The sequence below is a fragment of the Dama dama genome, chromosome 22 (genome assembly GCF_033118175.1).
Source record: "Dama dama isolate Ldn47 chromosome 22, ASM3311817v1, whole genome shotgun sequence".
Lineage (NCBI taxonomy): Eukaryota > Metazoa > Chordata > Mammalia > Artiodactyla > Cervidae > Dama > Dama dama.
Window position 1 is genome coordinate 4303961 of NC_083702.1, and position 24186 is coordinate 4328146.

The 24186-nt window shown below is 43.5% G+C and overlaps 1 protein-coding gene across 1 annotated transcript in view; it reads right to left on the minus strand.

The window, feature by feature from the left end:
* Positions 1-24186, minus strand: part of ATXN10 (ataxin 10) — a 140143-nt gene that overhangs the window by 94370 nt on the left and 21587 nt on the right. Inside the window, exons 2-5 of the mRNA XM_061124340.1 lie at positions 20537-20728; positions 13967-14049; positions 4421-4517; positions 1917-2075 (exon numbers count right to left, since the gene is read on the minus strand). Coding sequence (XP_060980323.1) covers positions 1917-2075; positions 4421-4517; positions 13967-14049; positions 20537-20728 — 531 coding nt within the window. The remainder of the gene's footprint in view (positions 1-1916; positions 2076-4420; positions 4518-13966; positions 14050-20536; positions 20729-24186) is intronic.

Here is a 24186-nt window from a genome sequence, read left to right on the forward strand (position 1 = left end):
AGGAATATACTGCTCATAACCAAGGTTAGTACTAAGCATGACAGTAAAGCATTAACTATATTGACAAACACAGTTTAATCACTTCTTAGTAAGTAACATCGTAAAAGTATACCTTTTAAGTATGATAGTCAAATGAAACATGTTAACTACCTTAACACAGCGTCACTTCATATAAAAACAAAACCGAAACACATATTCTATTTCTCCCATAACCTTTCAAATAACTGAACAACACTGACATAAAATATTTCTAACAATAATGAATAATATTCAAGTTCTCAACTTTCACATCAACTTAGGTAGGTCATCTAAGTGCGACAACAGAAGTTCAACCTATCAAGCCAGATATACAAAACTGTGATCCTAAAGTTCATTCATAAACCACCTACTTGGAGCTCAAAATATCTTCCCTCAAGAACTTTCATTCAAAAATGCAATGTTCCAAATACTGTGTGTAAGGGGCTAGGTCCCAGCCCCAATTCCAAACTCTAACAGTGAAGAAAGACACACGCACAGATAGGTAATCAGAGAAAAACGTCTTCAGTGTAACACAGAGACACACATCATGGATTACAGAAACAGCAGAGTTGATCTAACGAGAGGGCTGGGGGGTGGTGGGGAGAGAGGTGATGGATGGGGCAGGGAAATCAAGAGTCGGTGAATCCCTAATTGAAGAGGGAAGGAAGAACATTTAAACTAGAGGTGACAAAAAAGGACTTGAGAAGGCAACATGAAAGAAAGAAGAGCAGTGTGCTCTTGCTATTGTTAAGTCACTAAATCGTGTCCGACTCTGTGATCCCATGGGCTGCAGCCCGCCAGGCTCCTCTGTCCATGAAATTCTCCAGGCAAGAACACTGGAGTGAGTTGCCATTTCCTCCTCCAGGGAATTTTTCCAACCCAGGCATCAAACCCATGTCTCCTGAATCACAGGCAGATTCTTTTACCACTGAGCCATCGGGGAAGCCCCATTTTCACTGTAGAGCTATTTAAAGGATAACAACTGTCATTCATAATTTATCAATACGAATACAGGCAGGAAAAAAGTATTCTGTCTGGACATCCATACAGACAACTGGAATTCTTTGCTACATTACCTTATGGCCTAACACTGAATGTCATAATCCTGGCTGCAAATAATATTACACACACAAAGCAATGAAGATGGAATACCAGTGAGAGGTAGGTTTTTTTCCTTACATCTCAAAAGCGGTCATTTAAATAGTTGTCAATTACCTGGTAAGTTTTTATTATGTTAGCTGCTGGGCCTGTTTTTCTAAATATAATATTACTCTCTGTCCTAGGGTGCTGCACAAAGTTACAAGTAAACTCTCAACTTTCACTAAGATTTCATCGCACTGACTTTCTTACCCAATATCTGCTCCAGGGAAGAACCAAAGATAAAGACCTTCATAACCAGAAGAGATCCAATCATGGTTAACATTTTCTAAGTGACAAAATTCAAATGTGAGATTAAATTCTTACAGAATTTATAAATTTATAGATTCTTATAGGATTACTATTTCTGTAAATGCAAAAATTTTGTGGTAATATTTTATGAGGGAGGTGGGGTCCCACTAATCTGAAACATAAAATGCCACAAAGACATTTTACAGCCTGTAAGCAATACTCCAACTTTATGGAAAAACAGAACAAATTACCTTGGGAAAGGATCAAAAATACACTCCATTCAAAGCAGAAGTCCAAGTAGAAAGGGCATGAGAGAAAGACATATTTACTTTACAAACAAAAAGGGCTAGAAACAGGATCCATTCCTAAGGCTTTTCTTGTTTTTTCAACATATGTTAAACTTTAACTTATTGTTCAATTGTTGTAATTCAAGTTTTTACTCAGAACCTTTACCAGGAAAGTGACGTCAGCATGTTCTTAAGCAGTCGCATGTCTAACAAGACACTTACGGCCATTCGGACTCAGGCTGCTTCTGGTGAGCTTCTACGACATCAATCGCAATATTGAGGTTTTCTTCCAGCTCCTTCATTCTTTCAGAATTCAGGGATGTGAACAAAATCATTGACGAGTAGGCAACAATTTTTCTGTCTGGATGATTTAGGCAAGATCTTCCAAATAAAGAAATCAGGGTGTTAGCCCAATAATAAAATATGACAACTCATAAATGACAATAATCCAACTAACAAATTCAGTATACACTGACATTTCTAAGGATTTAATGAAGAATCACAACTTTGAAACATTATTTCTGGCAAAAATAGCAAATATAAAATTAGTCACAAAACAAAGTATCCGATATGAAAGCTGCAGTTGACTCAGAAACAAAAAAGCAAATAACATCTGCTTAAAGAAAAAAATAAAGTGATTACTTTATAAAGCATTGAAACGCTCATTCTTATTAGAAAGAAAAATTAAAAGGCAAAAAAAGATACTTCCAAGACTATAGGCATTTCTTTAACAGTTTGAGGGACAGAATGTGCCAGGGAAAGATGATAGATGGAGAACTTGGGAGTCAAAAGCCTCAGGATAACTCCTGGTTCCTCCATTTATCAGCTGTGTGACCTTAAAAGGTCACTACGTTATCAACTGTCAATTCTATTATGGTCATGGACTATGGCAGGACTTCTTTTCATTTAAACCTCATAATACTCTTTTGAAGGAGGTAGTACCCTTTTTCACAGATGAAGAATGTGTTGACTTTACTCGCCCAAGGGCACAAAGCCAATACCTGCCAAAGCTGAGTTCAAACCTGGTTGTATCTGTCTCACAAACGCATAGAGTGAAGTCACATAACGTCTTTCAGTGTGTTTTTTGACACAAAAATGGAACAAGATAGCAAGACCTCCTTGGCTTCTGTGAGCACCAGGTCTGAAACGAATGTAAAACCACCAGGTTAAAAAAAAAAAAAAAAAAACCCACCAGGTAAACTCCGGCTGCCCTGTTCAGGACCTCTCCTATGTTCCTGTGACGCCTGGCCTCCCGAGTCACATCCCTTCTCACACAATGACACGTCTCCAGCATGGGCTTTGGGGAGTAGTGGATATACCTAAGCTACCCTTCCTCCAATCAACTAGTTCAGAACTTGGCAGATACGACGTGCTCAGAGAGTTTTCAAGGAACACACTCTCAACAGTGAGCAGTGTTTATTTCTATAGCTTGAATTCCACAACTCTTCCTTCCAACCTAAGCTCAATTATTACTAACCATGAAGATTTCTTGCCTTCAACTCTAGTATCTGCAGGAGTCTGAGAACCAGTTATCAGCACAGTGAGCTAGAGATAACACGAGCATTCACCTCATCCTAACTCTGTACAGATGAGACCAGAAAACCTACACAATCACGGCACAAAGTTTGGGCAGCTGGTATTTCAAAAGTGTAGACTTGGATCCCAAGGGCAGCACTGGACTCCCGCTGCAGCTGCGCCATTCATCAATGACAAGCATCAGTTCCGTCGTTTGTCCAGATGGGGACAGTACCGCCTGCCCTGCAAGCACGTTGTTGTTGTTCAGTCACTAAGTCATGGAGTCTGCCCTCTGCCCATGGGATTTCCCAGGCAAGAGTATAGAGCGGGTTGCCATTTCCTTCTCCAGGGGATCTTCCCCACCCAGGGATCAACTCCGTGTCTCCTGCATTGCAGGTGGATTCTTTACCGCTGAGCCCCCAGGGAAGCACAGGGATGTTATACAGGATGGGAAATACACTGTAACAGCAGCTCAGGGCATCTGAACAACAGCTGCTCTGGTGCTTACACTGTGGCCACCACAGAAGACACCCCTGGGTGGCAGCGGAGCCTGGACCAGAGGCAGGCCTCCTGTTCCTGGCCAGGCCTTTCCTATGGCCACCACCAGCCCACTTTTCATCTCAAGGCTCCATTTCTTATGCGCTAACACGGCTGAGCAACGCAAAGCATTAAGCACCAGAAACAATACCATGAACCAACCAACTGAGACAAACACACTGACCTTCCAACATCTTACACTTGTCCATATCTACCAAAACGCACAGCACTGCATTGAGCACGTAAGAAATGCTCAATTAATAAATATGTGATTCATTCATCCCCCATACTTCAATGCCTTATCATTTTTTCTTTTAAATTTTTTCCTTATTAAAAAGTGTCCTAAACGGTATTTACTTTAACCAAAACTTTTATTCACATAAAGTAAAAACTGACACACAATGAAGGGCACAAATCTTAAGTGTACAGCCCAGTGAATTACTAGGTATGCACACACCTATGTGACCGCCACCCAGATCAAGACACTGAACATTCAACCCAGGAGACGCCCTCACGCCTTCTCCCAGCAGAACCCGCCACCACCCACCAAGAGCAACTACTGTCCTGAGTTCTATTACCAAGGTTAGCTCTTCCTGTTTTGAAACTTCACGTAAGTGGAGTGATATAACTACAACCTTCTCAGAAGTCAGAAAAACTCTTAGCAATGTACTCACAAGAAGAGCTCCGGGAATGCATGCATCCAAACAACAGCCTGGGAGTCTTCGTTCCGTGAGGCGATGTTGCCCAGAAACTGCAGGCCACAGCGAAATGCTGAGGGTTGACAAGAGCAAAACAGATTTGTGACGAAGAGTCTTAACTCACTAAAATATATCCTAAAAAGAAATATTCTCATATTATTCAACAAGAAGTGTCTGTTAGCTTCTCTCAACTATGAAAGTCTCTCACCACAGCGAAACTTTGGGCATGACGTCAATATTAAAATACCTTACCAAAACCATACATGCTGCTGTTGTTTAGTCGCGAAGTCACTCCTGACTCTTTGCGATCCCACAGACTGTAGCCCACCAGGCTCCCCTGTCCATGGGGTTTCTCAGGCAAGAATACTGGAGTGGGTTGCCATTTCCTTCTCCAGGGGATCCTCCTGACCCAGGGATCAAATCCGAGTCTCCTGTATTGACAGGTGGATTCTTTACCGCTGAGCCACCAGGAAAGCCCTCACCAAAACAATATTCTTATACAAAATTACTTAACTTTTAAAAAAGACTGTAACTGTAGGCACAAATTTACCTGTAATCACATTAAACATCACTGGAATATGTGTTTCAATTGAAACAGTTACCCTTAGATTGGATTTAAAACATACATGTAAAATACAAAGCTATAGAAGTACTGATGGTTAAAGAATGGTGAAAAGATATACAAGGCAAATACTAGCCTACAAAGGTAGTCATACACCACTTAAAATCAGACATAATGAACTTTAAGGCAAAAAGCATTATTGGAAGGTTTTTTAAAAAGTCATTTCAGAATTAATTTATCAGAAAGGCATAATTTTAAATTGGAATCACCTAATAATATATATTATCAAATTTATATCAAATATTATATATATAATCAAATATATATAAAAGAAAAAGACAAAAGTATAGAGCAAAGAGAAAAATTCAGTTAAATTCAGCAATAACAATATACTCTTCCCAGTAAATTAATAAAACAAACAGACAAAACGATCAGCATATTTAGAAGATTTGAGTAAGATTTAGTAACAACTTGGTTGACATATTCAGACTATTTCAACAAATAAAACTGCAGAATTCTGGACAAAACCCAGCATGCTGTCAAGTGCAGGAGAGGATGTGGAGCGGCAGGAAACGCTGGTTCACTGCGGGTGGGAATGAGGCTCACGTAGCCACTTCATGAGACAGTCTGGTGGTTCCTTACAAACCCAAACATACTCTTAGCATACAACTCGACAATCGTACTCCGTGGTATTTACCCAAAATAAATGAAAATGTATGCCCATACAAAACCCTGCACATGAATGTTTACAGCAACTTTACTCCTAACTGCCAACACCTGGAAGCAGCCAAGACGTCCTTCAGTAGGCGAACGGATAAACAAACTGAGGTCCATCCCAACAATGGAGTACTATTCAGCACTAGAAAGAAATGAGCTCCCAAGCTATGAAAAGGAACATCAAACACATATTACCAAATGAAAAGCCAATCTGAAAAAGCTATGTACTGCATGAGTCCAATTCTACGACATTTTGGAAAAGGCAAAGCTATGGAGACAGTAAGAAGACAAGTGGCCGCCAGGGGTGAGGGGACAGGAGTGGGTTTGTGAACAGGTGGAGCAGCGGGTTTTTGGGGTAGTGAGACTTCTCTATACAATGTGACAATGATGGATACATGTGCTACACATCTGTCCAAATCCACAGAACATATATATGTGTGTAGGTGTTATTGCTGTTCAGGCGCCAAGTCATGTCCAACTCTTTACAACCCCACGAACTGCAGTCCGCCAGGCTCCTCTGTCCATGGGATTGCCCAGGCAAGAATACTGGAGTGGGCTGCCATTTCCTTCTCCAGGGGATCATCAAATCCGCACCTCCTGCTTGGCAGGCAGATTCTTTACCGCTGAGCCACCGGGAAGTCCATGTGTCTACATACACATACGTATATAGGAAAAAGCACTAAAGCCCATGGGAAAACCACAAGATTGTACTACACACACACCAGACTGGCAAAAATTTCAGTCGGAAAATAACAAAGCATTCATGAGAACGCAACGCACTAGGAACTAAAGGTTCTCTGAAGTCCTTTACATCAGTGAACAAAGCACATTTGAATTATTTTTGCCTGAGAACCAGCTACCAACTGCCACCTCTTAGCTTCTCGGCCCGCTCTGCAGACATGAAGGCGGGCCTTCTGACCCCTCCTCCATCAGCTGGCCTGGCCCGCCCTGTGGGGAAGGGAGAGCTCCCCTCTGGTTCTGGGGGCATCCTCTGGCCAGGCTTCTCCTGCTTCTCTGGGCTCAGCTCCTGCAGGAACAGCTTCTCCAGCGACGCGCTCCCACACAGCAGGACAACCAGCAGTGTCCAGAGGCAGGAGCTTCCTCAGGACGCTTCGAAGCCAGTTCCACGTCCTGGAAGCGTCCTGTTGGACAACATCCCCCTGCACCCCAGAGGGTGGGTGTCCAGCAGGTTCCACCAACATCAGCCCTCAGCAACTTCAGCACCACCGCGCCCTCCCCAAGGAGGCCTGGATCTCAGACCTCAGGGGGCAGGGGGGGAGCCTCTTCTTGAGACACTCATCCCAGCCCTGTGGCCCTGGTCGCTCCTCCTGTGTGCAATTCCTGTGTTCTTTGGCATTCTCCTTACTTCTTAGTAGTCAATCCCCTGTTATTTCAAGCCTTTGTTATAGTTAGTAATTCTTTCTTTTAAATTTTCCCTATGTGAATTGCAGTGTGGTTTCCGTCTCCTGGTTGCACCCCAGCTGGTTCAGAGATGGCGAGAAGGGCCAGGGGCAGCAGGGAGGAAGGGAAACAGGAGCAGGAAAAGATGTTGTCAAGCACAGCCTTGGAAAACACGCTCAGCTCAACCCACCAGGACCATATCGTCAAAGAAGCCGAACTATCCTTTAACAAAGAAAATTTAATATATGGCCATTAGTTAAACTAAAAAGGCATGACTGAGGTAACACGGAGGTAAAGGCTACCAGAAACAACCAGTCACCACCCTTAAAACTGGAGGTCCAAGGGTACGAGGACAAGGCTCTGAGCACCCAGAAGCCTGGCGGCTCCAGAGGTGGCCCAGACCTCTGGGGAAGGGCTGCCGGGCTGGTACGTCTGGAGCCCTGAGCACAGCCTCAGCAAGAGCCAGGCTGGCTGACAGGTGTCTCAGAGGGAAAACCAAAAGGCTCCCGGGGGAAGGGAGCTGGAATAGGGGCTGTTCAAGGGAGACCCGAGTGGGGAGCAGTCGCTCTCCCTCCTGCTGCCTCCACTCACCCATGAGATCCTCCGCTGGCTGAACCTCACAGAACACAGAGGAGACACGAGTTTGTGGACACCCCTTACCCCAGCAACACTGAACGGCACAGACGGCTAAGCTCAAAGCTGCGTAACGACAGCCTTGGAACCAGAGCAAAGCCTAACATTGGTCAATCACGAATGCAACTCGCACCGTTCTAAGTGTTTTATTTTACATAGATTCTTATTTATTATAACTTCCACCGTATGGCAGGTATAGTCATCTCCATTTTACAGGTGAAGACATGGAGGCACAGTGGTCAAGCACATGGCCCAGGTCAGCAACAAGCCAGGGCCCTGGTCCACACTGGCTGCCGCCCCAGACCGAGGAGGGCAGTCAGCCAGCCACTTCTCATGGGCACCCAATCCTGGTATATAGTCTGAGGTCACAGACACTGCCGTGGACGCCTACACGCCCACCCCTGCCCCAGCCCCTCCTCAGCTCATACCCAAGACCGCAGGCCAGTGCCCACAGGCCCCAGCTACGCCTGGCACCCACGCTGAGGGGTCAGCGCCCACAGCCTCCTGTTTGCTGGACCCAAAAAGTGGTTCCCTTGGGGCCAGGGCGGCCCATACAGACAGAGTGGAGTGTGATGAGACCCTGGGTGGAGACAGCAGGACACTTCTGAAGAACGAACACCAGCATGAACACAGCCTCGAGAACCTAGGCGGGAGGTCAGAGGCGACAGTGGTAACAGGCATGTGCTGTTTCCTAAGAGCGGACACCCGCGTGCGGTCTGCATCATCTCATCGAACGCCACAACACCCTCGTGGACTCGGGGGTAGCATCATCCCCTGTGCACAGTCACCACAGCTCAGAAGGTCGGGTCACTGGCCCGGGCCACCAAGCCTGCAAGTGGCAGGAGCAGGACGGGTGAGAACAAGCTGCAGCTCTTCCCAGGGACCGGGACCAGCTCATCAGGAAGGAGCCACAGGAGAAGCTGGGATGAAACCAAGGCCCTGCTCCCTTACAGGAAATCCCGTCAGGCAGTGACCAGGGGACATCTTCAAGGGCAGAGGACTTGCAGGCCTCCAACCTCCCAGATGCGTGCTCTGCTGGGCACGCGGGCTCTGTCCACAGGCTCCCGGAACCCAGGCCTCCCTTCAAAGCCCGTCGCTGCTGCTCCAGCACCTCAAAGGCAGAGCGGCTGTGAGGATGGAGAAGGCTGCGGTGTATGAGCAGTGTGGGCTAGTCACTTACTCAGAGTAAGGCAACAACTGGTCACTCAAAGAGGAGTTGCGGGACTGTGGCCAAAAAGCAAAACACTGAGATAAAAAAACTCTGCAAACAAAATGCTGAAGCAAGACCCTCAAAACTGAACTAAGTTAACATTTAATCTAAAATAAAGCAGGATGCAAGACTGTAAGCACAGGTTCACACCCCTACACACAAACACTGAAGATGACTGAAAAACAGCGTCTAACATAGCCTGCACAGACGACGACAATTATTTTTCTTCTTACTTTTTTGAGCTTTTAAACATTCCTCTATAAGTCCACCAAGAAGAGTGCCTGACTGACTCACGACCCGCCATGGGATGGAAAAAGGGTGCTGGCATACATTATTTGTCAAATTTGGACAAAAAGATAAATTCTTATAGAAATTAAATAAGGAGAAATTACTGGACAGAGGGATGAGCTAAGGAGTAAATCCTGTTACTCTGATTTTTCTTTTGCCTAACCCTCTTTGCAATCAGATGAAAAACTGTTTTGACAATAACTCCAGAGATGCATATTAAGGCCTTTTTTAAAATTTATTCATTAAAAAAATTACTCTATAATAAAATTTTATAAAATGTTCATAATTTAAAAATCTTCATTTTAATCTTGCCATAGTTTAAAATGACATTAATATTTCTTCTGAATATTTCAGAATATTAACACTGAAATCTTTGTAAAATTTTAACACACTCAAGAAGAGTCAACAATATAAGTTAGTCTGAAAGCCAACGAACCCAGCAACTCATCAGGCAACTAAAAATTAGCTCTCTGAATCAGAACACAATTCTGGGAAGGAAAAGGTTTAAAGATGTCCTAGAAACAAGAAAAGAAAACTCAAGGCAAGTACAAATGACAGTTTACTTTTACCAAACAGCTTATCGACTGATCTTTATGTAAATATTGCAAATGTTAACAAAGCCCCTCAGAAAGCCCAACATTATTTTTATAGATTAGGGAAGAACAAAGGCCAAAAACAACACCAATAACTCAATTAAAATAACTCATGCCTATGTTTACATAAAATTTGATGAGCATAAGATATTCGTCACACCACTGCAATTATTCTCTGAAAATAATACTCTAAATATTATTTTGACAACGTAATTATAGTTCTTACCTCAAGAGCGGTAACAAAACTCTGGCACCAATACCCAGCTAAAAATCTATGAAGAATAAGGTTCTCACAGAAAAAGAATCAAAAGATAGTACAGGCGCTGTATTAGGAGCCAGAACACTTTTTAAAAAAAGATTTGTATTAGGTTTGAACTAATGCACTATAAAATGTGTTTAAGTTTCATGTGGCACCAAAGTTTCATTCTTGAATTCCAAATAAGATTAACATCACTGGCTGCCTCTTTCAAGAAGGCATGAGAAACATCACTTCCAGTCTCCTCCCTGCCTCAGTAATATCCTTCCAACTCCATTAATAAACACAAGTTATCTACTTGAAATTAACACAACTGAAAAACTAAAGGAGACCTAAATAAACGGGAGAGATGGCCCATACTCATGGACCAGAACACTCAGTATCGTTAAGATGGCAATTCTTCCCAAGTGGGTCTACAGATTCAACATAACTCCTAGTATCCACAATAAATAAATAGCTCTCACAACCTGACAATGAAATTTAACAGCCCAATTAAAAACTGGGCAAAGAATCTGAATAGACAGTTCCCCAAAGAAGATTTATAAATAACCAAACAGCACATGAGAAGATGTTCAACACTGTTAGTCATTAGGGAAACGCAAATCAAAACCACAATGAGATACCACTTCACACCCACAAGGATGACTATAATCCAAAGAAAGGAAAACAAATGTCAGCAAGGATGTGGAGAAACTGGAACCGTGCTGGTGAAAATATAAAAGCATCAGCTGCTATGGAAAAGTTAGGCAGTTTCTTAAAAATTTAAATATAAAATTGATGTACCAATTCCACTCCTAGGTATATACTCAAAAGAACTGAAAAAAGCAGGTACTCAGATAAATACACGTACACACATGTTCATGGCAGCACTATTCTAAATAGCCAAAGAGTGGCCCAAGAGTCAAACGATGGAGACAATGAATGAACAGATGAACAAAAATGTGGTCTGTGCATACAACGGAATATCACTCAGTCATAAAAATAAACGAAGCACTGACACATGTTCAATGTGGATGAACCTCAAAAAACATTATGCCAAGTGAAAAAAGCCAGACAAAAAAGGTCACATAATTCTATGATTCCATTTATATGAAAAATCCAGACTTGGCAAACCCATAGAGACAAAACGCAGAATGGTGGTGGCCAGGAGTGGGAAGTGGGAAGCAACCTCTCAGGGGGCACGGGCTTTGCCTCTGGGGTGATGAGAACATTTCTGTCAGACAGAGGTGGTGGTTGTACGACGCTCTCAATACGCTAAATGCTACCCGACTGTTCACTTTAAAGCGGTAAATTATGTTATGTGAATGTCCTAGCATAAGAAATACACTAATGAACTGATACAACTGCAACTACCTAGACTGTGAACAACTCTCAACGCATCTTACATAAAACAGGTCTATAAAGATCTACTCTCTCTGACTGGTAAATATCAATGAACAGCCAAGCCACTGACCAAACGACTAACTTATCCATCAATGCAAACTAGTACATTAACAGTTTTGGAAACTAGCTCCTCAGATTTTTCTGTTAGATCATCTATTTGCTTCAGGGAACAGAAAACTGATCCTGAGAAGAAGGGATAGAATAATCTTTTATCCTATATTGTTAACACCAAGTAACCAATCTTCCGCAGCCACTGAGGGACAGAGAAAAGGGACAGTGCTCGGGAAGGACACAGAGTCAAGGGGACAGATGGAGAGCAGGAGAGCACATCGTATTACACGCTGACAGATGATGGAGCAGAGAGCAGAAAATGCTGAGAGGAGAGCTAGCTGATCTCTGAGTGGGCGAGTGGGGGCGGGATCCTAGCACAGTGGAGGAGGCCGGCTCCTCACTAATAGTTATTTAATCACAGCGTTTGTGCAGCTTCCTCTGGACGTCTTATTTAGGAATCCATCATTACGAGAGAAGCCTACTCCTGCCCACCCCAGTTCCTCAGTTCTGTCAGGGACATACTACCCACCACATCGTACTTCACAGCAATTACAAAACGTAGTACATTCTGAACTCCCTGTCTGAATTACCATACCACAGTCAGACTTCAAAAATAACTGCCTTTCCAGGCAACACAGTGAAATCTGTATTTTATTGCTGTTCTTTAATCCTCCAATTTGAGCTCTGAGGCTTTTGTTTTATCATAAAATGGAGCTACGAAAATACTTTTAAATACATAACATTTTAAAACATTTTACAACCTAATCCTACACCCTACCAAATTGAGAATACTCAAGAAGTTACTGCTGTTTCAAAAAACTTAGAGCAAACACTTTGTGTGCAAATTCTTGCATGATTTAATTAGTTCAAAAAATAATTACAGGGCCTTTCCTGGTGGTTCAGTGGTTAAAGCAAGACCCCGAGTTCCCAATGCAGGGGGTGCCAGTCTGATCCCTGGTCAGAGAACTAAGATCCCACATGCCATGTGGTGTGAGCCACTCCCCCAAAAAAACTTTAAAAAACATAAATAAAATAAAAACAAGTAAGTAAATAATTACAACATCCCAGAGGCAGAATTCTAAATCAAATAGAATGATGCAGGAATCTTAACAAATGCGTCTTAAATGAAAATACTAAGAAATCACAGTAGAATGAGAATTAAACCAAGCCAGCCAGCACCTCCAACAGCTCACTTAGCCTATTTCCCGTGGGCCTCAGTTTCCAGGCCTGTGAAGGAAAATGATCAGCTCAAATTCTCTACCTCCTCACAGCAGCGTCCCACTAACACTCACAGAAGTACGCTTCACTTTATGTAAGCATAGGCATTAAGAACTGTGTATAAAGTAACTTATAAATCAAATCATATTTTAAATACAGCTGGAAATTTCTCATTTAAAAGTAATGATTCATTGAATTATTTCTAAAAAAGAATTTTCTTCACCTCTAATCTAGTACATTTTATAAACTGGATATTTAATACATTTGAAATGTTCTTATTAAATGACAGGTTTACCAACAAGTATTTCAATTCTTTGGGTAAAGACATCATCTGTTAAAATTCTGTTTTTTAAAATATAATGTTATGATAATAACCCCTGTCCAAAGGAGTCATGTTGATGCAAGTAGCCAAAGAACCAAAAACATCCCAAAAGCCTGGGAGGAGTTCCTATCTTCATATTAAGGAGCGTGGTTTCCTCTTAACCCCACATCAGCAGCTATTAATAATCAGAGCTAACTTCCTTCCCTGTCATGCTATACATTTGACTTATTTAATATATGTAATGCAAGGCTGCCCCCACTGGAACGTAAGCACCCTGAAGACAGACATGTCTGTGTGCTACGGTCACTGTTCAGATCATACCCAACACCTAGGAGAGGGCCTGACACGCCACACCTGTTAGAAGACACTCCCTCTGCTAGGGCTGCCTTCACAAAGCACCATGGACTGAGGGGCTTGAACAAGAATTTGTTTTCTTCCGGTCAGCAGGCCTGCTTTCCTCTGAGTGTTCTCTCCTCGGCTTACAGATGGTCATCTTCTGTATTCACGTGCTCAGCCCCCTGCACTTATCTGTATCTTAACCTCCCCTTCTTGTAAGGACTCCAGTCTCGTCAGATTAGGGCCCACCCCTATGACCGCACTTCATCTTAATTCTCTCTGTAAAGGCCCTGTCTCCACAGGTAATCACATGTAGAAGTGCACCAAGGGTGAGGACTGCGACTTATGAATGCGGGAAGGAGACACAGCCTACAACGGAGGAAAGGAAGTTACTATAACTTTCTTTTATGATCACTTTAATATCACTAATGAAGTTTCTTGGTTTCACAACATATAGAACATTTGCTCTAATGAACGATGTAATACTCAAAGCAATGATATTTAAATCCTTGTCAAAGATATAAATAATCCACGATTCATACTGTCAGTTACCTGTCAACAGGGAGTCCTGTTCCACTCGCAGTTCACGAAAAAGAAGAATCAAGTCAACAGCAACGCCAATTGTACCCAAGTTCCTGTATAAGGTGTTCAAAAAAGACAAAGTCAGACACATTCCTGTTCTTAAACCTGTACTTTGAATGATGATCCCAAGAATGCAGAGACCACTGACTAACAGTTCTTATGGTGGGCAGATTTATGGCCCTCCAAGGTACCCACATCTTAATCTCCCAAACCCATCAATGTGTCACTTTACGTGGCAAAGGAGACTTCTGCAGTGGTGAGTAAATTAAGGACCTTGAGATGAAAAGACTATCCCAGATTAACCAGGTGGCCCCAGTATATCACAGGTCTTACAAGAGTCAGAGAAGTTGGCCATGAGCCAAGAAATGCAGGAGCCTCTAGAAGCTGGAAAAGGCCAGGAAAAGACTCTCCTAGAGCCTCCAGAAGGGACTCAGCCCTGCTGACCCACTGTAGACTTCTGAATCCCACAACTATGAGATAATAGATCTGTGTTGTGTTAAACCACTAAGCTTTAGTAATTTGTCACAGTAGCAACAAGACCCTGACTTGGGTAGCAGAAATGAGGTGCTGCTGTAACAGAAGAGAAAATACACGCAATGGTTTTGGGCTTTGGCGACAAGCAGAGGCTGAAAGACTTTTGAGAAGCATGACAGGAAAAGCCAAGACGCCTTGAACAAATCACTGGTAGAAACGTGGACACTAAAGGCACTGCTGGTGAGATCCCAAAAGGAAGTGAGGAACGGGAGTGGAAACTGGAAGAAAGGCAATCCTTTTTCTACCATGGCAGAGGCTTAGCAAAAGAGGAAACTGGATATTTAGCTGAGCTGATTTCCAAGCAACACACTGACGGTGTGGCCTGATTTCCTCTTGCTACACATGGTAAAAATGCAAGGAGGGAGAGATAAAGCAGACTAAAAGGGAGCCAGGTATAATTTGGGAAACTCCTGACCCAACCAGATAGCAAGACACTGAAAACTAGAATATTCACTGTTAGGAAAGTGTGCTCTGGAGAGAAAGCCGAGGGTGTGGCTGAACAACCTTTTACTAATGACTTCAGTTCAGTTCAGTCGCTCAGTCGTGTCTGACTCTTTGCGACCCCATGAATCACAGCACGCCAGGCCTCCCTGTCCATCACCAACTCCCGGAGTTTACTCAAACTCATGTCCATCGAGTCAGTGATGCCATCCGGCCATCTCATCCTCTGTCGTCCCCTTCTCCTCCTGCCCCCCCCAATCCCTCCCAGCATCAGGGTCTTTTCAAATGAGTCAACTCTTTGCATGAGGTGGCCGAAGTATTGGAGTTTCAGCTTCAACATCAGTCCTTCCAATGAACACCCAGGACTTATCTCCTTTAGGATGGACTGGTTGGATCTCCTTACAGTCTAAGGGACTCTCAAGAGTGTTCTCCAACATCACAGTTCAAAAGCATCAATTCTTCGGCACTCAGCTTTCTTCACAGTCCAATTCTCACATCCACACATGACCAGTGGAAAAACCATAGCCTTGACTAGATGGACATTTGTTGGCAAAATAATGTCACTGCTTTTTAATATGCTATCTAGGTTGGTCATAACTTTCCTTCCAAGGAGTAAGTGTCTTTTAATTTCATGGCTGCAATCACCATCTGCAGTGATTTTGGAGCACAAAAAAATAAAGTCTGACACTGTTTCCACTGTTTCCCCATCTATTTCCCATGAAGTGATGAGACCAGATGCCATGATCTTTTGTTTTCTGAATGTTGAGCTTTAAGCCAGCTTTTTCACTCTCCCCTTTCACTTTCATCAAGAGGCTTTTTAGATCCTCTTCACTTTCTGCCATAAGGGTGGTGTCATCTGCATATCTGAGGTTATGGATATTTCTCCGGGCAATCTTGATTCCAGCTTGTGCTAATGACTTAGAAGAACTCAAAGGTGAGTGTTCAGTCACCCAGAGAGCTCTTTAAGGAGATCAGGCATGTTCCTCATTCTTTCTGGTCATCTCAGCAGCAATCAGGAACAGAGATGGGTTATCTGAGAAAGCTCGACAGCACATCCTGTACTGCTCACTGGTGCATAAATCCCCATGACATACAAGTGAGACCCACGAGGTTTTTAAGAATGTTATACCAGTAGAAACTCTGCCAACGTGGATGAAATGCACAGAGAAAGAATGAAAGAAGGCTGTTAAACTCCCAAAGTCTATGAGCAGGAAATAGGCTGATAAAACTATTCGGGTGAAAACACGTGTTACCCTTACCCTTCAAGAAAAAGGAAGGATGACTCTGAGGGTAAGAGCAAGGGCAGAGCCTCAAGCCACAGAGGATTATTCCCAAGCCTCAAAACCCGAGTTTGCCCAAGTGGATTTTGAAATTGCTTCGGACCAATGACTCCTCTTTTCCCTCAATTTTCTCCTTTTTTAGAGGATAATGTCTAAAACTGTTACCCTATGCCTGTTCCTCCATTGTATTTTGGGAGCAGACAACTTGCTGTCCAGTTCCACGAGCCCAAAGATAAAAAGGAATTCTGTCCCAGAGTGAATCATACCCAGAATCTCAACCATATATAATTCAGATGTAAGATTTGGGACATTTTAGCTAAAGAGACTTAGATCTAAGATTTTGGACTTGAGTTGGTGCTGTAACGGGTCAAGAATTTGAGGGATCTCAGGATGAGATGAACGTATTTTGCACACAGTATGGACATGAATCTTTAGGGGCCAAAGGGTAGACTGTGCTAGGCAAAATAAGGGTCACTGAAAAACGTCCACATACTAAACTTGAAACTTTGAAAGTTACCTCACATGGCAAAAGAGGTGTGATATAAGAAATAGATATTTAATCTTTGTCCTCAGGTTCCTGGCACAGAGCTCCTGATATCCTTGAAGTCCCTGTGTGACAGGAAGGGATCTCTTTAATCCCAACAAGCCCCTTCAACCCTCCTCAGTTTATGCTAGTAAATTAGGTGACTATCATTGTTATTCCTAACAAGCTCCCTTCAACCCTCCTCAGTTTATGCTAATAAATTAGGTGACTATCACCGGGCCTGTAGACAGCTTCAGGAGGGGGCCGCTGCCACAGGAACCAACCATAAGATCAGATCAGACAGCTGAATCTTTCAACCCAACCTCCCATCTCAGAGGAAGGGAAGACAGCTGGAGACCGAGTTCAATTACCATTGGCCAATGATCCAATCAATTGTGTCTATGTAGCAGAATTTTCATGAAGAATACTAAACAATGAGTTTGGAAAGGTTTCAAATGGGCTGATGAACACACCAAAGTGTCCAGAAAATGGCAGGCCTAGAAAAGGCCTAGAAGTCTGTGCCCTGCCCCATCCTGAGTATCCCTTCCGTGTCTCCTTTTCCAGGAGAATGGAATAGAATGTAATGTAATAGAATGTAAAGTGCTTCCCTGAGTTCCCTGAGTCGTTCTACTGAATTATCAAACCTGGAGGTACCCTGGGAAGCCCTGACTTTGTAGTTGGCTGGGCAAAAATGTAGCCTGGGGACCCCGTTTGCCCCTGGCATCAAGTGGGACAGTCCTGTGGGATTGAGTCATGAAGTTATGGGATGTGACATCACTAACTTGAGGTAGTTAGGGTCAGAATGGATTTGAAATGTTGGACTCCGGGCTGCTTTTGGAGAATAAGAACTGGTCAGAAAATACAAGAGACTTTTCTAGGTATGATTAAATTAACAACTTGAAGATGGGAAGATTATCTTGAACTACCTAGGTGGGCCTCATGTAACTATAATGGTCCTTATCAGAGGGACACCAGATGGTCAGAGTCAGAAAGACTGGAAGATGTTACAGTGTTGCTTTGAAGATGGGAAGACGGAGCCATGAAGGAAGGAAAGCAGACAGACTCTAGAAGCTACTAACAGATTAGCAAGAGAATGGATTCTCTGCTCGAGACTCAGAAGGAACCAGCTCTGCTGACACTTCAACTTTAGGTCAGAAAAATGGATTTTGGACTTCTGAACTCAGAAACTGTCAGATAATAAATTTGTGTTGGTTTAAGTAACTATATTTGCAGTAATTTGTTACAACAGCAAAAGGAACTCATATGGCTCCCTACATTCTTCACTTCTTCTCAACAAGAATCAGCATTAGGCCAAGACATTCACTGCTAAAGACGAGGGTCAGGGTGAGTGTGCAAAGGCGAGGACCCTCTCGCCCCTACCCAAGCCCAGGTGGGCAGATGGCACTGCCCCTGTCCTCTTTTTTCAAATACAGGAGTGAAGGGAAACGCGGCTCGGCGCCTGCCTCAAAAGAGAAGAAGCTATTGCCCCTTTCTGCCCTTGCCTTTCGGAAGAGGCAATGGCACCCCACTCCAGTACTCTTGCCTGGAAAATCCCATGGACAAAGGAGCCTGGTAGACTGCAGTCCATGGGGTCGCTAAGAGTCGGACACGACTGAGCAACTTCACTTTCACTTTTCACTTTTACGCGCTAGAGAAGGAAATGGCAACCCACTCCAGTGTTCTTGCCTGAAGAATCCCAGGGACGGGGGAGTCTGGTGGGCTGCCGTCCATGGGGTCGCGCAAAGTCAGACACGACTGAAGTGACTTAGCAGTAGCAGCCCTTGCCTTTACATGTGCAAACAGCTGTCAAGCGACTGGGCGCACTGCCTACTTCTGTCAGCCAGATTTCGGGGAAGGAGATAAATGCAACTTCATGACATGCGAATTCTATGAAACTCAAATTTCGATGCTCACAAATGAGGTTTTATTGGAACATAGCACATGCGTTTGTTCACGTACTATGTATGGCTGCTCTCACCAACGACGGGAGAACCGAACCACTATGACAGAGGCCACAGAGCCTGAACTATTCACCTGGCTCTGTGCAGTGACAGGACAGCAGCCCCAGCAACAGGGTCATGTTTACAGGCAGGGCTAACTGCTCTCACCAGGCTTCTCTGAGTACTTCCTGAAATTCCATATGACTCAGATTGTTTGCTCTGCTCTATTAAATCCCATGTTCCATACAGCCTTGGCAAAAAATAATTCCAGTCCACACAAAGCGCAATTTTCAGACAAAGGATATAAAAAGACCTAGGCCCTAACAGCATCCTACTTTTTAATTAATTATTTAATAACTTAAAACATCAGAAAAATACATTTTTCTTGAGATCTGAACCTTGACAGGCTTGGCAACATCAGCTTTAGTTGACGTTGACCGGAATCTCTCTTGTATTTCTGACTAGAGGAATGGTTCTTCCAAAAGCTGATGCCCCAAATGGTTAGCATATCCATTCAGGGGTCTCCTTCCCCCTCTTGTCACACTAGAGGCCTACCTGCCTGGAAAGTGACAAAATAAACTCAGTTCTGGCCTGCTGCATCTAGCATAGAACTAGTTACACTTTCTCAATGTTAACTATTAATACCAAGATTATTACTGTGTCTATCCATTTATCTGCATAGGATGCCATGTTCAATTCTGTGCTGAGGTTAAAGCCTCGCTTCCCCCCCCCCACCCCGTCCTCTCCTTTGATCTAAAGAATCTCATTAATCACATCCAAGCCTCAGGTGCAGACGGTCCAGGCAGTGCAGGGAACCCCCCCACTGGCTTCTGCACCAGCTCGCCTTCACTCATCCTGGCAGCTGACAGCAAGGCCCCTGGGCTCTGTCTGCACTCGAGTCCAGGAAATAAAGGTGAGCATGCTCTATGGCTTCTGACTTCACCTCAAGTAAAAACTGTTAATAAAAAGTAGATTCCATAAAACCAAAGAGGAAAGGTGCTCAGTTCTGGGAGGAAAGTGTAACGTGTAAGAGAACAAGAGCAGCGCAGGCAGTTCTCTCCCTCATCTCGGTAATGACATTTTAGTCGTACATTGTAAGTTAGGTGGACGTAAGCTGGCAAGTTTACAGGATCTTAAGGAAAGCTGAGAAATTCACGAAGTGCTCCCTGTTCAAAGTAAAGACAAGAGCAATTAATTAAAACACGAAAACTAATTAAATTTTTACAACTAATAAGTGAAGTCTAGAATTGCATATGCCTTTAGGCAGGCAGAATCAAAGGATCAAAGATAAGTTCAAATCACTTATATGTAAAAAACCAAATACCTCTAAACTTATAAATACAAGTAAGAAACGGAGGTAATCTTAATGTTAAACATGCTGTACCTTTATAAATTCATCTAAGAGTCTCCCACAGCAAGTCTTGCAGAACACTTGTCCCCAAGATGTGGAGAGACAGTCTGAATCTAAACAGGCAGCTGTGATGCCAAAATCATTTCTACTGGATAAGCCAACACGGCAGAACCAGCACGCACAGACACAAAGAAATACAATCAAAGCAGGCATGCGTGCTAGGTAGCTCCAGTCGTGTCTGACTCTTTGTAACCCCGTGGACTGTAGCCCACCGGCTCCTCTGTCCATGGGATTCTCCAGGCAAGAATAATGCAGTGGGTTGCCAGGCCCTCCTCCAGGGGATCTTCCCGACCCAGGGACTGAACCCACATCCCCTGCATCTCCTGCACTGGCAGCCGAGCTCTTTACTACTGGTGCCAGCTGAGAAGCCCATATAATCAAAGGCATGTATGTAACTAGAAAGAACAGTACCTGATTGAATTCTGGTTGACGGAACACTCAATACAGGCATTCCGGAGACACCGGAAGCATTCCGTTATCAGCTGCAGACTGGAAGCCAGATGCTCCACTTGGGATGGATCTCTGCAGGCCAGCTCAACAGTGTGAGAAGATTTCTTTAAGATATCCAGGACTCTCTGGAAGATAGTCCTGGGTGCTGTTTCTCTGAAAAATGATAAAATTGTTGCACATCAGTTAAAAAAAAAAAAAGACTAACTTCCAAACGTCCTTTTCAGAACACTGCCTGTATTGATAACTTTATTTTATGGGGAGGTAGGTTAGGCCTATCTGTTTCAGCTCCTTGATTTATGACACAAAAGAGCTACACAGACTGAGCGATTCACCAACCATCCCCTGTATCATCTTATTGAAGCTTCGCATTAACCTTATGAAGCCAACACTGTCCTTGCCATTTTAAAGATAAGATAACTGAGACAGAGAGAGGAGTCTGAGTAACTTGCCTCGTCACTAAGCTCACGACCCTCGGAGCCACAATCCCAACCGAAACTGTTTGACTTCCACTCCCCACGACAACCCAAATCCCCATTTACAGTGACTGTTTATGGTCAGTTCTGTAGGTTTTTGAGATTGCACCCAAGTACTGCATTTCGGATTCTTTTGTTGACTATGAGGGTTACAGATTTGCTCTCAAAACAGAATCTCTGCATCTCCTGATCTGGACAGAGAGTATAACCACGTCCTCTGTCACCCAGTATCTGTACCTAAAGTAAAATTATGAGAAAGAAAACTCATGAAGGATTGCCTGGGGGGCAAGACACTATGCATTCTCAGATACAGCAAGCCAACAGCAGTTTTCTGAGCTTATACACGTTCAACCAGAGAGAGAGGGGCTCGGGGAGTGGGAAGGAGGGAAGGAGACAGAAGCAGAGGGAGACGCAGAGGGAGAGAGAGAGCTGAGAGCGAGCCAGTGCGAGTGCCCTTCCCGGGAGAGCGTGTGCCTTGGGGAGGCAAGGACCCTGCGCGGTTCCCACCCCCGCAGCCTGCACCTCGCTTCCCACACGCCTCTGACGCCAGGAGCACTGCCCGTTCTGGCTATCATCTCTGAGTTATGAAGAGAAGAATTTTTGTGTGCAACACGGCACCTAAATGCCAGCCAATTTCTTCATTCCGTGAATCCCCTAGAGAAACAAGAGTCTGCTTTAATGGTAGAAGACAGATTGCTGTTAAGACAATTGAAGAGATGCTCACAGATCAGTTCTGACCACGTGGGGTTTCTCTCTGTGCTCTCACTGTGGAGTGAAGGGGAACACTTCACCCCTGGATGAAGCCAGACCATGGGGAGGGGGGGTTGGAGTGAAGTGCATTTCCACATAACCATTGCCACTGAAGCGCCGCAAGCCACTGAGACACCCCCTCTGGAAGCTTCAGGACCATAAATACTTGTACTCCAAGTGTCGTCTTTTCACCTTAAGGATGGACAGAATAAATCACATTATTCATCATGTCTTCTTCCCTGTCTTTGCCTTTAAGAAGTATGGAGTCAAAGCCACCACCCATACTTAACACTACAAACTCCTCAGCGTGACTCTGAGTGCTAACTGTATTTTTCCTATCTGGCTTTTCCCTCCCCTCCAACTTCCTCCCTTACCTTTTATTTTATCTAGCTGTATTTATTTATTTTTGCTCGGTAACTTGATTTGATTACGGATATCAATAGTATTACATTTTCCCCCAATTTATATACTGTTAGACTAAAGTTACACAAAATTTATACACAAAAATTATAGTTTCAAGTTTAGTGAATCTCTTTAGAGTTACTCAATGTCTGAAGTCATGGAGTAAGTACCCTGAGTGGCAAGCTGGGCCAAGTGTGGGCTGTGGAAAGCAAGCAGCCTTAAGTCCTATCATTTCTGCTCCAGCCTATGGCTGGTACAGGCTTGGGGAAAGGGGACACACCTGCCTATTTTAAAAGATGAGCTAGATTTTCGTGTTAAATCTGATTTCTAAACGTTGGCACCTATTTCAATAATGTAAAAAACACTTTGTGGAAAAAAAAAAAAGAAAAGAAAACCACTCTGTGGGCAAAAAAGAAAGAAAGCATGGTTCCCACTTCTTGATCTATGCTCCAAACCAAGGAGAACTTCCATGGGGTATTAGTTGGTTATTTCTGATGACCTACAAAGTATTTTTTTTTAAAGCACTTCAAATTTTGTTTCAGAAAGAAACAGTATAAATTAACCAACTTGGAAAATCACCCATGAAATAACTTGCTCCCCCTCTCCCCGCCATCAGCCCTCTCTAAACAAGGATCATGAAGCTTTGACTCAGGCTCTCAGTGACTGAGTAACCAACTAAAAAAGTCAAAGTTCAGAGCTGTAGCATTAGTCCAGCCTCAGAAACCAGACAAAACAATGAAATGTATAAGCCACTTTCAGAGAGACAATAACATTCACTAACTCCATCAAGACAGCTCTGAAGAGCACTGTTGGGGGGGTGGGGGGGGTGGGGAGGAAATTTCCCATTCTACCCATCTTGACTTCTCCAGGCTGGACTAACAATAAAATCGACAGAGTAACAAGAGAAACAGAAATTTTAATTTGTGTGCATGGAGGTCTCCTAGAAACGGGACCAAGAAAGTGGGCCAGAGCAGGCAGCTTTTATACTTTTTAGACAAGGAAATGGTACATTTGTGAGGAACTGACAGAACAAAGAAACAGGCTTGGGTGCTTAGTTAGCGAAGAACCTAACCAGAGTCTGCACTTGGATAGTAAATTCAAGAAGACACCAGGTTTGTTCATACAGGCTTCTGGGCCCTGAATCCGTCTTGGGGGGATAGCGGCCTTTTGCCTCGGGAGTCAGGGAGGGTACCTCTCACATGGAGATTTACTGCCTGCTTTCAGACACAGACAGGAGGGTCAGAGGGGCCCTCCTGCATCAGCTCTTTCTTAAGTAACTTTAATTCAAAAAACTCAACATGCCATTGAGGCTTATTTGAAGAAGCATGCTCTGGGCTCCAACAGTACTAAATATAGAGCAGGCCCTATTAATACACAAAGAAAATACCCAAGGGTTTAAAGAATTCTGAAGAATGCCAAGAGTGATCAAGATTTCTACAACAAAGAATAAGCCTAATTACTTCTATCTGCTCCATCTGCATAAAGTTTTAAAGACATTTATTACTTAATCTTCCAGTCAAATAAAAGTAGAGCTCTACAACTTCAATAATCTGCTACAATAAAGCCTCTTTTTTTCTACTATGATGACTAAGAAGCATGTGTCTACACCTGAGAGAAAGAAGCCAGTGTAGTTTCTTTCAGCCAGTCCTTCGCAAGCTGCCTCTCACACAGGTACCACCTCCCTACTGTGTGTGAATGGTCTTCTCTGGTGTCACTCTTTTTAACATCTATTTTACTCAAAACTGCTGTGGAGCACAACAAAAGCTTTGAAATCAAACTATAATGCAAGGAGATCAAACCAGTCAATCCTAAAGGAAATCAAGCTGAACATTCATTGTAAGGACTGATGCTGAAGCCTCCAATATTTTGGCCACCTGATATGAAAAGCCAACTTACTGGGAAAAAAAAAAAAAACAAACCCTGATGCTGGGAAAGATTGAGGGCAGAAGGGGGAGATAGAGGATGAGATGGTTGGATGGCATCACC